This window comes from Rhinolophus sinicus, chromosome 3 (genome assembly GCF_057876585.1).
Source record: "Rhinolophus sinicus isolate RSI-liver-muscle chromosome 3, RSI-T2T, whole genome shotgun sequence".
Lineage (NCBI taxonomy): Eukaryota > Metazoa > Chordata > Mammalia > Chiroptera > Rhinolophidae > Rhinolophus > Rhinolophus sinicus.
Genome location: NC_142503.1, coordinates 131300935 through 131318364, shown reverse-complemented (window position 1 = coordinate 131318364; position 17430 = coordinate 131300935). Strand labels below are relative to the sequence as shown.

At 39.4% G+C, this 17430-nt stretch overlaps 1 protein-coding gene and 1 long non-coding RNA gene across 3 annotated transcripts in view; one reads left to right on the top strand and one right to left on the bottom strand.

The window, feature by feature from the left end:
* Nucleotides 1-29: 29 nt before the first annotated feature.
* Nucleotides 30-5753, top strand: LOC148758650 (uncharacterized). 2 transcript variants are annotated; one of them, XR_016020841.1, is made up of 3 exons: nt 30-186; nt 1297-1406; nt 2537-5753. It is a non-coding gene; the product is annotated as an uncharacterized LOC148758650 (long non-coding RNA). The 2 variants fall into 2 exon arrangements; XR_016020842.1 differs by having other exon boundaries at nt 30-525.
* A 143-nt stretch (nt 5754-5896) lies between these two features.
* KATNBL1 (katanin regulatory subunit B1 like 1) overlaps nt 5897-17430 on the bottom strand; it is a 79134-nt gene continuing 67600 nt past the window's right edge. The window contains exon 11 of the mRNA XM_074327937.2: nt 5897-6763. Coding sequence (XP_074184038.1) covers nt 6752-6763 — 12 coding nt within the window. The 3' untranslated portion in view covers nt 5897-6751. The remainder of the gene's footprint in view (nt 6764-17430) is intronic.

Below are 17430 nucleotides of genomic sequence, written 5' to 3'. Positions count from 1 at the left end.
CGGCTGGTGTCGTCATCACTGCGCGCCCGGTGCTGGCGCGAGCGGTAGGCTCAAACCCGAGTATAGGAATCTTCCGCCAATCGACTTGCGAGCCGAAAATGAGGCGGAAGTACCCCGCGCTGGCGTTTGGCCGTCTGTCTGAGGAGCCGGTCAAGTGATACGGGCTGCCCGCTAAGCCAAAGTGATGTGCGTGTTGCTGTGGCAACCACGGAAGTAGGGGACCTGAGCGAGTAAATGATGATAAGATTGGGAGGGACGAGGCTCTGTAGTAGTGTCTGCAAATGAGGCTCCGGCTTTGGGAGAAATAGATCCAGAGCGTTTAAAAAAACTTGAGAGATTCCCCCAGATGTATGAGATGAAAAGCCCCTCCGCCCCGTTTGTGTGTTCAAAGGAGATAGTATCTCTGCAAACAAAATAGCTGGAAAAAGACGTAAAGTATTTACCAAGGGTTGCCTCTGGTGAAAACGGAGAGTTGGGGGACATTTATCGGACACTACACCATTCGTCCTGTTTGAATGCTTTATGGTGAGCATAACAACGTTGGGGCCGTGGTAACCTGCCAGTGTTGCTCATGGAGGCTAAGCCAAGATTTCAGAGATCTCTACTTTCATTTTCTTGATAACAAAAAGGGAAATTATTTGCCCAAGGTTTCTGTTGGCCTTAAATATTATCCTCTCTACTACCAATCCCTATTGAAGATTATTAAAGGAAACTCATGTTTTTGCCCTGTGAACTCTTAGAGTTAGCTTCCCAGGAAAGAGTAACAAAAATTGGGGGGGGGGGGGAGCGGAGGGATACAAGAGCCAAGTGCTCTGAGCCCCTGGCATAGGTAGATACTCTTATTCTCCTGAGCATCAGCAATTGCCTCTTGGGGGTACATTCCCTGAGTCTTTTGAAGGTAGCCATTCCTTCACATTTGATCTTTGGAAGGAGCAGATCTGCTGTAAAAAGTTTATCATGTGCTACAATGCTCCCCACCACCAACCGTCAAAACTGCTAAACTATGAAATAAAATTTCACTTTTCAAAATGATACAAAATTTACAAATATGCTGAAACAAAAATACCTTCATCCCGAAATTTTCTGATTTTCTTTTACATACTTTGGGTGACTGATTTGCTGATGTCAGAGACACAAGTTTAGTTTGAGTAATAAGTAATTGGTGTTGGTCTTAATACTGCCAGAGAGGAGCTGGGAAGTTTACTTATGTAGAGCAAAAGGTGGAAGAGAACAAGCAGCAAACAGCAAACTGAGCTCTCTGAATCCTCATTTCTGCCTTTCTCTTTCTTCCTGTAGCTTATTGTCACTGTAATACCAAAGTATCCAATGATTTGAACTCCTCAAATGCCAGGCTTATACCTCCACAGTCATCAGATGGAGGAGAGAAACCTCAGAAATGTTTTCAGGTAGTGTGAAATTCTGTTGTCTGTTTTGTTTTTGTTTTTTAGGTAGACTATAGGAATTGTATAGATATTCAATGCCAATTTATACAAGAGTTATTCCAGAATGTAGCCCTTAGACTCATGCCTTATAAAAGAAACAAACTATAATTGTAATGAAATATTTTAGAAACATTTTGTACTGGACTTGCTCTGTTTGCCAAGCCAGATCCACTTTCTACCCTTCACTCTGCTTTGTGTCATGGAAGGCTGGACTGTGAAGGATTGCAAAAACTTGGTTCCTTTGCCCTCTGGATGCTTCCGGTTGGGTTCAGCCAATAGGAGGTATCAATAGCACATCCTTTTCAGTTTCCATTGCCACTGCCCATACTCCCAAGTTTAATGAAGGAATAATTCACAATCACCCTTTCAAGTCTTTCATCTATTTCCTGCCATGGTCCTGACCCATATAGACTTCAAGCATACCTACTTATCTCAATTATAGAAGATATCTTTAAAGTGAGAGGTAATCAGTTTATTATCCTCCAGGCTTCTTGCTTTTTTTTTTTTTTTTTTTTTTTTTTTTTTTTTTTTTTTTTCTGCCTGGCTCTTGGCTTCTTCCTATCACGGCCACAAGAGGGTGAACAAGGATAGAGACAGAGCGCTCAAAAACCAGACAAGGCATTTTCATAAATGTTGGATTATACCAACAGAGGTTAACGCTGGCTTTCACAAGTAATATTTATTTTATTTTCTATGATTTTTCAATATTTTTATAAATGTAAATTATAAAACTATAAATCTATTTTTCAAAATAAAGGCAGCAGCTAAAATTGCTCAAAGTATATAATAGAATTTACTTTGAACTCTTACAATTTGAATCAGCCAATAAGCAGCCGCCGTTCTTATCTAGACTTTTCATGATCATTTAAAGCAGCAATCTTTGATGACGGTGTTAGCCACCACCCCACCCCCACACCCATCTCAGTATTCTGCTTGTCAGCATCTCTGTGTCACCGTGCTTTTGAAACTATTCATATGCTGGCTGTCATAGAAGAGATAGCTGGTCATTAGGTGTGACTGCAAAGTAATGAGGATAATACCCTTGGCTACTTCTCTTATATTAAATCAATGGGTTGTGTTTTTTTCTTTAATAGAGTACAGGCATGCCTTGGAGATATTACGGCGTCGGTTCCAGACCACTAAAATAAAGCAAGTATCACAATAAAACGAGTCAATTTGTTTTTTGCAGGTAGAGAGAATTGCCTTCACTTTATATAGATAGATAGATAGATAGATAGATAGATAGATAGATAGATAGATAGATATGCAACATCTGTGACTTTAAAGCAAAGTGCAATAAAACGAGGTGTGCCTATAATACCGGCAGAATGCTTAGGAAACTTCAGCTGTGCTAGTCCCCAAATACCCTGCTATTTATTTGAAGTGATTTTTTGCTCTTGGTGTTTTCAACTCTCACTTACTTCAAGTCGATTAGCTAATCTTTTTTATTCAAGTAAACTGGAGCCAATTCCCTTAATATTTAAAAATGCCCATCATCCACTAAGAGCCTGGGTTTGGCTTTCTGAAGTTCCCTATGGAAGTGTTCTGAAATGGAATGTGTTATCCACTGTTCTCAAAGGGAGTATCAGAGGCATCTCACTTGCCTTAATGTCCTGCAAAAATAAATTCCAATTGAAAGATTTCATTTTCTTCATTTTACTCTAAGTTCTCATCCCCTCCACCAAATTCTGTGAAAAAAAACCTAAGTAAAATAAATTGGGGAAGTGTGAAGTTATGCCAAACAACTTGTAAACATGAAGAGGAAACAATTGTCTTTGATAAGAGACAAAATTCTAAACATCCTGGGATATTCTAGCAAAAGCACTTTGTGAGCATTAAAATATATTGTTAGCTACTGTATTTGAACAATAGTGAATAAGAAGCCAAAGCGTTAGAACGAAGGAGTTATGTAACACTAACTACACTTTGTGCTTTGGGGTTCTTCTGGCCCAGTGGACCCAGCTTCTCCCTGGCCTGTAGCTACAGTAGAAGAATGTTCAATGCACCACAAGGACTGAGACTAAAGGATTGGCTCCAAGACCAGTCAGAAAACCTGAGATGTACAATAGTAGTTGAACTTCAGCTTTACACAAGGCATCCCTAAGACTTCCTTGCTCCATCCCTGTGCCAACTCTCTCACACACCAGCCTTTATAAAGCATTAGCCCTCTATTTACATCTGTGCATAATAAGTCTAAAAGCAGGATCTTTTTCATGCCTTGATGTGAGTCTTACTGTCATTTTTTAAAAACTGTGGTAAAATACACATAAAATTTACTATCTTAACCATTGTTAGGTGTACAGTTACAACTTTTTCATCTTGCAAAACTGAAACTCTGTACCCATTAAACTACCCCCCATTTCCCCATCCACAGCCACTGGGAACCACCATTCCTACCTTCAGTTTCTATGAATTTGACTACTCTAGATAGCTCATATAAATCGAATCATACAGTATGTGTCTTTTTTTAACTGGCTTATTTTACTTAGTATAATGTCCTCAAAGTTCATCTCTATTGTAGTATCATGTGTCCTTTTGTAGTATCATGTAGTATCCTTTTTAAGGTTGAATAATATTCCTCTCTATGCATATGTATATACCACTTTTTTTTTTTTATCCATTCATCAGTTGGTGGACATTTGAGTTGCTTCCATCTTTTGGCTACTGTGAATAGTGCTGCTATGAACATGGGCATACAAGTATGTTCAAATCCCCACTTTCACTTCTTTTGAGTATATACCTAGAAGTGGGATTGCTGGATCATATGGTAATTCTATATTTAATTTTTTGAGGAATCACTGTACTGTTGTCCACAGCAGCAGCCGCACCATTTTACATTCCCACTGGCAATGCACAGGAGTTCCAGTGTCTACATCCTCGCCCACAACAGTTATTTTCTGTTTGTTTATTTTTTGTTTTGTTTTTGTTTTTATAATAGCCATCCTAATGGGTGAAAAGCAGTATCACATTGTGGTTTTGATTTGTATTTCCCTCATGACTAGTGCTCTAGACCGAATATTGTGTCAAAATTCATATGTTGAAATCCTGACTCCCAAAGGTGATGGCATGTGATGGGCCTTTGGGAGTGATTAGGTCCTGAGGGTAGAGCCATCATGAATGGGATTAGTGCTCTTACAAAAGAGACCCCTTGTCTCTTCTGTCTCTTGTCTTTTCCACCATATGAGAACACAAAGAGAAGATGGACGTCTATGAACCAGGAAGCAGTCTCTTTCACCAGAACAAAACCATGCCAGTGCCTTGATCTTGGACTTCCCAGTCTACAGAACTGTGAGCAATAAATTTCTTTTGTTTATAAGGTATCTAGTCTGTACTATTTTGTTATAGTGGCCCAAAGGGACTACAACAACTAGTGATATTTGAGTATATTCATGTGCTTATTATCTATTTGAATATCTTCCTTGGAGAAATGTCTATTCAAATCCTTTGCTCATTTTTCAAGAGAGTTGGTTTTTGTTGTTGTTTACTTATAAGAGTTTTATATATTCTGAATATTAACTTCTTATCAGATATATGTTTTACAAATATTTTCTCCCATTGCATGAGTTGCCTTTTCGTTTGTTGATAGTGTCCTTTGATGTACAAAAGTTTTTAAATTTTGATGTGGTCCACTTTGTCAATTTTTTCTTTTGTTGCCTGTGCTTTTGGTGTCATATCCAAGAAATCATTGCCATTCCAATGTAATGAAGCAGTTCCCTATGTTTTCTTCTAAGAGATTATTAGTTTTCTTAGTATCTTTTTATGAGCACCTTTTCCGTGTTTGTTGAAAGATTCCTCTGCTTCTATGGGATCTAAACTATTCATATTTTTATAGGTAGATTTTTTATCAAGGGTTTTTTTTTCAATCATATCACTTTTGGAGAAGCACTCTGTCAGAATATAGAGCAATTCCTAGGTATAGATTCTTCTAAAAATGACAGTGCTTCTCAATTTTTCCCATGCATACATATCATACCATCTGAGGATTTTGTAAAAATGTACATTCTGATGGAGAAGTTTTAGGTAGAAGCTAAGGTTCTGCATTTCTAACAAATTCCCTTATGCTGTTAGCCCATGGACGACACTTTGAGTGGCGAGCGGTGATCATCAAAGTACGGGCCTCTATTCAAGGGTGGACTCTGAGGACCCTCCAGTCCAGATGCCAAAATACAAGTTATTTCTTTAGTTCTTATGATCACACACAAGCAGTTCCACAGAGTTTCATATAGCACTAAATGCTATATTTTGTGACTTACTAAGAGCTATTAGAATTTGGTATTCATGAGCTACATTAGTGGAGTATTAGAGTTTCCCACAGGGCCTTATATGATTTCAGGGGGCCTTAGTCACTCTTGCCTTTGTAGAGCCCTTCCTCCACAAAATGTTTTTAAAATCTATTTTATGACTGCCTTGGTAAAAAGACAAATATAATTCAGGCAGATTCATTATTGTATATTCATTATTGTTTTATTTATTGTCTTATTTTAAAAGAAATTAAGACATATTTGTGGGCTCCTAAAAGTCTCCTGTGCCCTGGAAACTGTGCTTACTGTGCATAATACATAAATTGGCCTTGGTTTAGTGAAGACTGTAAATCAGAATTCCAGGAGGAAGACTGGCAGCCATACAATACTTGGCAGATTGCCAAGCTCCCACAATTAATGAGCAGAGGCAGATAGTTAGAATTCCTACAGTTTTCAGACAGGAAGCTGGGTGAAACACTGCATGAGCACTGTTGTGAGTTGGTCATAATTTTCAATTGCTGCTCTTCCTACTTTTTAATTATGAATCACTGTTGGTGCACTGTATCTGTTAATGTGGGAGCTAACCCTAGAAAGTTTAGTGATATAAATCGATATATTTTTGCCATAGTCTTCCAAGAAGCAGACATTAAGACATATATTATTGGGGGCTTCTGGGTACTTGCGCAGTGCGTCCGGGCTGGGCGGAACCAGGGTCACCCTGCGCTACAGACCGCGCAGCGAGGCTGAGCAGCTTCCTGAGCCAGCGCTACCATGAACTGGCCAAGAACTGGATCTCACAGTGGGCATGTTGGGCCCCGTTGGCCCGTGGGGCTGGTGTGGGCCACCGACTGGCGGCTGATTGTACACAGGGTGCCCTACATCAACGGCAAGTTTAAGGACAACTAAACCGACCCTCCTCTGACCCCTCTGGTGCCTGGTGGTGATGCCCGCTGCATCCCGAACAGCCCGAGCCCTCAGCGTGGACCTGGAGGAGATCCACAGCATAGGACTTTCTATAGTTTCTGAAAATAACTCTGACGCGTGATTGCGTGCACACAGCATTAAACTTCATTCTGAAACCTGGAAGAAAAAAAAAAGACATGTATTATTGTAGTTCAAATGTCATTCGGTCCTTTAATAGTAAAGCAGATATATCATTTCCCACAGTGTTTTTTCAGTTGTCAGAACATGTCTGTAAGTTCATAGTCTTCTCATAAAATAAATACAAGTGACTCGTGACTCACACATGGTGTTTTTTTTTTCTGTACTGTGTTTTACATTTTGAGGAATCAACTTGAATGTTGGAGATGTCATCAATGATGGTAGGAGTCTAGGTAGAACCTGATGCTACAGACATGGTGGCAAAGTATCTTGAATTGGTTGGCTGAGTGACAAAAAGAGATCACAGTAATTTCAGGAAAGATGATCCATGATGGAAGGGCAAAAGTCTGGAAGCATAAGGGGAGCTTGAAAAGAATGCTGGTCTCTCGTTTTGGCCCAAGGAAAATGATACTGGAGAAGGGATTTTGGATGCATAGCTGACCTTCAAATTGAACTTCAAATTTTCTTTTATGCTAGTATAGAGTGTCATTTCCATGTGTGATCAGTGTGTTCAACTTCTTTCACCCTGGCTGGCCTATCTGAAAGGTCACAGTTGTAAACTAACATTTGTCCTCTAAAATTTGGAACTTACACCCAAAAGTAGCTACAGTAAGGAAGTCCTACCAGGAAAATATATCTTCCCAACAATAACCTGACTCGTTATCTTAGCTTCTGCCTGCATTTGACTCTCACTGTATCCAGCATTCAAGGTTAACATTGGTGACAACTGGAGCACTGATTAGTGTGCATTTGCTGTTTTTCTCTTGGGTTCCAGATCAAATTCTGTGAGAAAGGATGGTGAAAAGGAATAGTGTACCTTGAATAAGGAGTATTAGAACCCAAAGTTCTTTGGCAGTGAGGACACTAATGTTCTTTTTCCTTTTAAGCTTCAAAGGAGCAAATGAATAATGGGAAGTGAGGTACATTATATTTCTCATTTAAAAGAGACCTGTTAACAAATACCAGGTTTTTAGATGGTTCTGAACAACTCACAGAGAAAGCAGACAGTGTTTCAAACTTTACATCTGGTTAGTATGACATCATTCTAATGAAATTAATGTAAAATGGAACACTTAGAATGCTTTGACAAAATATAAGATCACATTCCTTTTTCTATCATTTGGGCCTCTGTATTTGAACACCGCAAATAAATCTCTATATATAGAATTACTAAAATTCTTCAAGAAAAAACAATATGAATCATGAATTTAGTCTAAGTCATATAATTCTAAGTTCATCTGTACAGAAAATAGCCTGACACATGACCTGGCCACAGCTTACATTAAATAGCGAGGCATCCTGTGAACTTCCAGAAAATAGCAATCAAGGAGTTATTATCTTTTTTTTTTTTTTTTTTTTTTTAATTAAATTTATTGGGGTGACAATTGTTAGTAAAATTACATAGATTTCAGGTGTACAATTCTGTATTACATCATCTATAAATCCCATTGTGTGTTCACCACCCAGAGTCAGTTCTCCTTCCATCACCATATATTCGATCCCCCTTACCCTCATCTCCCACCCCCCACCCACCGCCCCCGTTACCCTCTGGCAACCACTAAACTATTGTCTGTGTCTATGAGTTTCTGTTTCTCATTTGTTTGTCTTGTTCTTTTGTTGTTTTTGGTTTATATACCACATATCAGTGAAATCACATGGTTCTCTGCTTTTTCTGTCTGACTTGTTTCGCTCAGCATTACTCTCTCAAGATCCATCCATGTTGTCACAAATGTTCCTATATCATCTTTTCTTACTGCCGAATAGTATTCCATTGTGTATATATACCACAACTTTTTTATCCATTCATCTATCGAAGGACATTTTGGTTGTTTCCATGTCTTGGCCACTGTAAACAAAGCTGCAATGAACATTGGAGCAAACGTGTCTTTATCTCTAAATGTTTTCAGATTTTTTGGGTAGATACCCAGGAGAGGGATTGCTGGGTCATATGGCAATTCTATTCGTAATTCTTTGAGAAACCTCCACACTGCCTTCCATAACGGCTGCACCAGTCTGCATTCCCACCAACAGTGTATGAGGGTTCCTTTTTCTCCACAGCCTCTCCAACATTTGTTATTGTTTGTCTTGTTGATGATAGCCAGGAGTTATTATCTTAAGCAAAGGTTTTGGCTGATTTGAGTAAGAAGTTCTGATAAGGGGTTAGAACTAGGACTAACGTATGGAAGTTCTAGAGAAATGGAGTTCACCTTACTATAGGGAAGAACTTTCTAAGTCAGAATAGACTGTTGCCATGGAGTGCCAGCTGTCTAGCAAAAATAGGCCACTTAGCTACTCAGTGGAGATGCCATAAAGGAGAATTCAAGTAACATATGGCTGTACATGATGGCTTTCATCTTGGGATTTTGTGATTCTGTAGTTGGAATCTGAACAGTTGTTGTTTGAAACTCCTTTAGATCTTCTTATAGTGGTTACAGGAAATACAACCATCATTTCACACATGCCAAATGAAAAAGACTCAACACATACCAAACAGAGTGCCACGTAGCTATTATCATTAATAAACAATTTTTTCAAGAGGAAAAAAGAAAAATGAGATAACAATCAGTTCCATTACGTTCGGTCATACTACAGATGTTGCCAATTGATTATTTCTATAAATTTAGACAGGATGATGGTTTGGAATTTTTGCATTATAATTTAGCCACTCTTAAATTTCCTGTGAGGCCCTAAGTAAATCTACAAACATGAGAATGTCATTCCCCAAAACCACCCACCTATCGTTCACAGACCTCAGTGATTCTCAAACTTCTATGTGTTAGAAGCACCTGGGAAGCTTATTAAACATCAGATCATCCCCACCCACAGCAATTCTGACTCAGTGGGTCTGGGATGGCGCCCTGGGTATTTTCATGTTTACAATCTCCCCACGTGATTCTGATGCACCCCACGTTTGAGAACTGCTGACCTATCTCAGGAGAAAACATTTGCATTAAATAAGTAGTCTAGTAAAGCTCTTAAAAAAACAAAGTGTGATATAAATGCTGGGCTTTATTTTTAAGCAGAATGTCCATGTATCAGGATACTAACCAATTTCTCTCCAGATCCAACTCAACACTTAAAACCATGTAGGGGTTAAGAATACACACACAGCCTTTGGAGTCAAACCAGGATTTGAATCTTGACCATGTCGATTACTAATAGTGAGATCTTGGCCGAATGGCTTCACTTTGCTGAGCCTCAGTTTCCTCATGTGGAAAAAGCAGGAATTACAGTACTTATCTCACCAGGTTGTTGTGAAAATTGAATGAGATAATGTAACTGAGGCATGTAGCACAGCTCCAAGCACGAGGAAGCACTCAATAAATAGAAGTACTATTGTTATTATGGTGACTAATCGCTAGATTATTTCAGCTTGACCTTGCTATAATTAATGAAGAATTAGAAATAGGATCAAAGTTTAATGAGCTTTCTGTGACCATATATTTGGTCCAGGGAAGGGTGAAACATACATGTGTTTCCATTATACACACTACAATCTAATTTTTTAAAGTAATTTTATCTATTCCCGTCCATTCTCCATTTGTTTATGTCATTTAGAAGTTAGAAATAAACTTCCCCTATAATTACACAGGGAAATCATTTTACAGAAAGAAATTAATGGCCCGAAATGGCCACCTGTGTCAAATTCTAGGCCACAAAATAGGCACAAACTGTGGAAGTCCAAGATTTGGGAGGCTGATTTTGTATCCCTGACAACAGTTCTGCCTCAAAACCAGAATGCTTTTCTAAGACAAAAATTAGTCTTACAGTAAGAGGCACGTGTCTTGAAAACAGACAGCAAAGTGATAACAGTAAATCAGCAAATAGCATTAATCATTGTTCTTTTAGCTGGAGTGCTCTGATCCATTAAATTCAAATGAATATGAACAATTTTCAGACAAAGAATTGTCAGCAACTATATTTACAACAGAGCCGTTCAATTCCCCTCTCCCAGACTTACCCAACTCTGGTTCTCAAAGGTCCCTAATGTTCTTCTATAAATTCAACTTTTCATTTCCCAAACACTTTAGGATTTGGCATCGGTTCATGGTGGGAGGCGAGGTAAGGCAGAAAAAGGCCCAGAAGTTAACAATTAAGTTCCTGAACAGAGCTGGGCAGTGCTGACCATAGAGTTGCTGAGCCCCCAACTGTCATCCCTCCCTGGGAACTGGTCAGAGGAGAAACCAATATGGTGGGCACAGCCACCGTCACGCCCCATCTAGAAGTAGAGATGCTGATGAGCTGCTGGTCCCCCGGGTTTTATCATAATTATCAGCACACATCTATCAAACAATGAAACTGTAGAGGGTACTGTGCAGGTGCAGCAAATCCCAATGGCAGTAACAGAGGGTTTGCAGATGTGCTCAGTGACAGCATGGCAAGGTCCTGTTACAGGAGCTCTATTACTGAATGATTCTTCCCTTCCCAGAAAAACAGGTGCCACTTGGTGGCTACAGCCAAGAATGAATGAAAGACTGATAAGTACCGGCTCCTGGGTCTTATCTGAATAGTCTGGTTTAGTAAAAACACCCAGTAGCCCTGTGTTTCTTTGTTTACTTCTTTATTCCACAAATTTGTATTGAACGTTTCTTATTTTGGAGGCATGGAGCTGGGAGCTGAGGAGACAAAGGTGAGTTGAACAGACTGATCTTACCTAAGAAGCCACTGACAAGTAAACAGGTAAAATGCAGTATAGCCAATTATACAATTACTGTGTACCCTGATGGGGGATGCAGAGTACCCACACACCTGACAGAAACCAAAATTGGATGTGAAGAACAAGCTAAGACTCAAAGATTCAAGGAAGAGTTCTTTTAGGAGGACGTTGGGAGAGGGGTTGGAGGGAAAAGGCAGAGAGGGAGGGAGGAGTATGCTTGGCAGAAGGAAGAGCGAGTTTGAAAGCTTGGAATTGAAATTGCAGGGTAGGGTGTGTCAGGCAAACTGGCTGAAGAATACACTGGCACCGTGTGTGTGCGTGTGTGTGCGTGTGTGGTGTGTGTGTGTGTGTGTGTGGTGTGTGTGTGTGTGGTGTGTGTGTGTGTGTGGGGGGGTGTGGTGTGTGTGTGTGGGGTGTGTGTGTGTGTGTGTGTGGTGTGTGTGTGTGTGTGTGGGGGGGGGTGTGTGTGTGGGGGGGGTGTGTGGGGTGTGTGTGTGGTGTGTGTGTGTGGGGTATGTGTGGTGTGTGTGTGTGGGGGTGTGTGTGTGTGTGGTGTGTGTGTGGGGTGTGTGTGTGTGGGGTGTGTGTGTGGGGTGTGTGTGTGTGGGGGGTGTGTGTGGTGTGTGTGTGTGTGGGGGTGTGTGTGTGTGGTGTGTGTGGGGGTGTGTGGTGTGTGTGTGTGTGTGTGTGTGTGTGTGTGTGTGTGGTGTGAGATGAGGCTGGAGAGGAAAGCAAAGCCAAGAACATCAGGGCCCAGTAAGCCAAGGTACTTTATCCTGAGGCAACAGACAACTACCGAAGTATTTTAAATCAGAAAATGATTTGATCTTCTTGCCAGTTGGAAAGATCCCTCGAGTTATTTGTTACAAAAGATAAGGGAGAAGACAGTGATTCTGTTAAACGCCTGCTTCCAAGACAACCTGCTAAATAGGTCCCTAAAACATTACCATCCAAAATAGTAGCCTACAGTATTATTTTCTAACTTGACTAAAGTGATATTAAGGTGCAAGGAAGGTCCAATTAGGTCACTAGCAGTAGGGAGATGAAGTGATTACATCTGACAGATGTGGGCCAAACTGAAGAGGGTTGGGCTTTTTTGTTTCTGCTATAGGTGTTGATACTTTCACCCCTTCCTTATCTTTCCAAAGCCTGTCCAATCCCAGCCAACTGTAAAATAGGAAGAACACAGCAGTTTGGTCGGCATCAGTAACAAAACTATTTCAATTAGAAAACAAAGGTAAAGACATTCTACCCACAGTAAGCTTATAAAGTATTTGTCTGAACAAATTTGGTATCTGATCTGTACTGCCTGAAGTTGCTAATTTGAGTACAGAGACCATGTTTCCCACATTCCTTCAGACTAAGGTAATCAACTTTTATCCAACTACACCCACCAAAAAGAAAGACATCAAGAACACTCAATCCCTCCCTTTACATGCTTTCTGCCACTTATTTCGCTCCTTTTTTTTTTTTTTTCTCATGTGTTTACCTCCTTACAGGCCCCACAAACCCTTGCACACAGCAGGTACCTATACCAGGGTCTTTTTTCAGTGAAGGTATGGTTTTAAATCTCTGCATTTATGTGCATAACAATCTGTTGGCCACAACACACTTGAAAATTTAATTCCGGGTTCATACTCTCCCAAACTTTTGTGTTGAAACAGAGAGGAAAAGTCAAGTAGTAGGAAATTCTCCACAGATCAACCCAAAGGATTTCATCCTCGACATGGACGAAAGTGTTATCAAAAAAACCCTAATTGTGCTGATTTCATGTGCCCCTCCTACTGCAAAAACTTGACGTTTAAAATATTTGAAATTATAATTGCTGTCCTTGTAGGGTAAATGACAGATGCCTGTGCTCTGTGGTCCTCCCAACCTATGCCACCATCCTTTACATTTCTGAAAGAGCAGGTCACATGGTGATAGTCCCAGAGAAAACCTAAGGCTGGCAGGTGGCTGCCTGACTTCAGCAGGAGAATGTTCTATTCTTAATTTTCATTTTGCCATCTTAGGGAGAAACTCGTGTTAGCTTATTCCTTATGTTAAAATCTCCATTTAACACAAACAGACACAACAAAACACAAAACGACTGCAGGTTTCTTTTAGAGAGGCTTCTGAAGTTATTCTGTTTCGTTTTTTTCTTTGTACCTTGCTCTAACATTCAAATCAGGAAATCCTGATTTGTAGTATTTTCCACTTTACGTGGTGTCAGTACTCCCACCCAAACCAATTACAACTATCAGGTCGTGCCACTGAAGGTGGAGCTGGAATGTGCACAACTTCCCAGAAGGTGGTGCAAGCTGGTTCCTGCATACCGATGCCTATGAGCAGAGTTGAGCCATACCAGACAACTCAAGCCAGTCGAGTCACCCCTGCTTAGGATCCAGTCATGGTGGAGTAGATACGAGCTGTTCCTGCTCTTCCCTGCCCAGATTACTCACTCCCAAAATTGTGAGGGGAAAAAAAAAATTGTTTTTTACTCCACTAAGGAAAAAAACAGTTTCATTGAGATATAATTCATATGGCATATAATTCAACCACTTAAAGTGTATAATTCAATGGCTTTTAGTATATTCATAAAATTGTGAGTTCATCACCATAATCAAATTTAGAACATTTTTATTACCCCTCCCTGCGTCTCCCCTTTAGCTGTCACTACCCAATCCTCCCACCCACCCCACCCCCATCCCTAAGCAACCAATAATCTATTTTCTGTCTCTACCATTTTGCCTGTTCTGGACATTTCATATAAATGGGATCATACAACGTGCTCATTTGTGACTGGCTTCATTCACTTAGCAGAATGTTTTCAAGGTTCATCCATGTCGTAGCATATTTCAATACTTCATTCTTTTTTATTATCAAATAATGTTCCTTTGTATGGATATACCACATTTATGATACCGTTATTTATCCATTTAGCAGTTGGTGGGCATTTGGGCTGTTTACCATTTGTCTCAGTCCACTCAGGCTGCTATAAGAGTGGGTGGTTTAAACAACAAACATTTATATCTCACAGCTTGGGAGCCTGGGAAGTCAAAGCCCTGGCAGATTTAGTGTCTGGCGACAGCCTGCTTCCTGGATCACAGACGACTGTCTTCTCACTGTGTCCTCATAGAGCAGAAGGGGCAAGAGAGCGCTCCAGTGTCTCTTTTATAAGGCTGCTACTAATGTCATTAATGATGGCTCCGCCTTTATGACCTAATCACCTTCCAATGACCCTAACCCCCAATACCATCACTTTTGGGGGTTAGGATTTCAACATATGAATTGGAGGACAGACGACACAAACATTCAGTCCATAACACACTTTTTGGCTCTTATGAATTATGCTGCTGTGGACATTCATGTACGAGTTTTTGTGGGCATATGTTTTCATTTCTCTGGGGTGTACAACTAGGAGAACTGCCAGATCATACGGTACTCTGTTTAACTGTTTGAGGAATTACTGGACTGTATTCCAAAATGGCTGCACCATTTTACATTCCCACCAGCGGTATATGAGGGTTCCAATTTCTCCACATCCTCCCAACACTTGTCATTATCCGTCTTTTTTATTATAGCCATCCCGGTGATTTCGAAGCGGTATTTCATTGTAATTCAATTTGCATTTCCCTGATGGCTAATGATATTGAGCAACTTTTCATGTATTTATGTCTCATATAAACCTTTTTTTGGAGAAATGTCTATTCAGATTCTTTCCCCATGTTTTAATTGGGTTGTCTTTTGATTATTGAGTTGTATATATTTTTAAATATATTCTAGATGTAAGTCCCTTTTCAGAGATATGATTTACAAAAATTTTCTCCCATTTGGTGGGCTGTCTTTTCACTTTTTTGATAGTGTCCTTTGAAGCACAAAAATTTTTGATTTTGATGAAATCCAACGTATTTGATTTTTTTCTTTTGTAGTTTGTACTTTTGGTGTTCTATCTAGGAAAATATTGACTATCTAAGGCCAATGATTTATAGCTGTGTGTTCTTCTAAGAGTTTTATAGTTTTTCAATCTTATATTAGATCTTTGGTTCATTTTAAATTAATTTTTGTGAATGGTGTGAGCAGTCCAAATTCATTTTTGCACGTAGATAACTGATTGTCCCAGCAACATTTCTTGAAAAGATTATTCTTTTCTCATTTGTTTGGGCACCTTTGTGGAAAATCAATTGACCATAAATCTGAGGGTTTTGTCTGTAGAATCTCAATTCGATTCCATTGATCTATATGTCTATTCTTATGCCAGTACCACCTGTCTTAATTACTGTAACTTGATAGTAAGTTTGGAAATCACGAAGTGTGAGCCCTCCAATTTTGTTCCTCTTTCTCAAGAATTTTTTGGCTCTTCCAGTTCCCTTTCATTTCCATATGAATTTTAGGATGAGTTGATCAATTTCTGTGAAGACAGCTGGGATTTTGACAGTATTTACATTGGATCTGTAGAACAATTTTGGGAGTACTGCTATCTTAATGTGTTCCAAACCATTAATGTGGGATGTGTTTCCTTTTACCTAGGTCTTCTTTAATTTTTTTCAATAATGTTCTGAAGTTTCCAGAGTATAAAGTATTTTTTGTTAAGTTTATTTCTAAGTATTTTTTTTGGTGCTAATATAAATGGAAGTTTTAATTTCATTTTCAATTTTCTCATCACTACTGTATAGAAATATAATAGATTTTTCTATGTTGATCTTGTAGTCTGCAACCTTGCTGAAATGCCAATAAATTTTAGGGCAACGGACAATTGGAACACCAATCATTCACTAATACTATAATGTCCACTTTACCCTCTTTCTTATCTTATTATTCTTATCCCATTGCCTCTGCTGTATTTCAGGGCCTCTCCCCTACTGGCCTGGGTCATCCCCATGGCCTTCTAACAGATTCCTCTTTTACTGAGCCCCCTGCAATTCCTTTTCCATGCTATTGTCAGAATGAGTTGTCTAATTAAAACATAAACTTTGCATGAAATTTGGTTGTTTTGAATCATTAACTATTAACTGAAATTTAAGGACTTGAAATATTATTCTCACAGCTCACAAAATCTCTTATTATCTTGCTCCTCATATAAACTCTCCTGTCACCTTCCACAGTGTACCTTCTGCTTCATGCCACAAGGCCGTGAGATACACCAATTACCTTGCTCAACTTGATCACTCCTACTCATTTGCCTTCAACTTGGGATACTTCCTGTGAACCTTTTCTTTATGGTCTCCTTTCCCACAGTCTGTTTAGATGTTCTTCCTTTGTGAGCTCATTAAGTCCTATATTTCCCTCCACTACTGAGCCTAACACACTATGCTCAAGGTGAAAGTGCTTGAGGGGAGAGCCAAGTCTGATTGATCTTCGTATTCCTAACACCTAGCCTACCAATAAGTAGGGTCCAAAGAAAAGATGAGAGGATAAGAAATTGAAGATTGAAAAGGGTTGGTTTAACTTCAGAATTCAGTCTCCAAACTCACTTTTGGGGAAAGAGACAGAAAATGGAACCATTGGTTCCTCATCCTGAAGCTTCCCATTACCAACGGAGGCAGATTTTTGTGAAACTGACTCTCACTCATGAAACGTACTCTTGGCAATACATTTCCCAGGAAAATTAGCCTCCTGTTCATTTTAAGGATACTATAGGGGGGAGGTAGGCAGAATGCAAGGCTCCTAATTTAAGGAATTAGAAATTTAAGGTTAGAAAGGAAGACAGTATCATCCCTTAACTTTGTCTTCAGATTAGGAGATTTATTTTCATTTTGTGACTCTTATTACAGGGCGTCCTAGTTACAAATATAATGAATGAGGAAAGGGCTTTCTGTGTTACTCTTCTTACATAGTTTCTGCTCTATGGTTATATTTGAATAATGAATACCTTTCACATATACAAAGAATGTACAATGAGACAAATTAATTAAACTGTAGTAAAAACAAATCACTTTAGATATAATAGCATAATTGTTTCTTTTCTTTAACTTAGGGCACAGGCTTATTAGAGTTATTTTAGCATCAA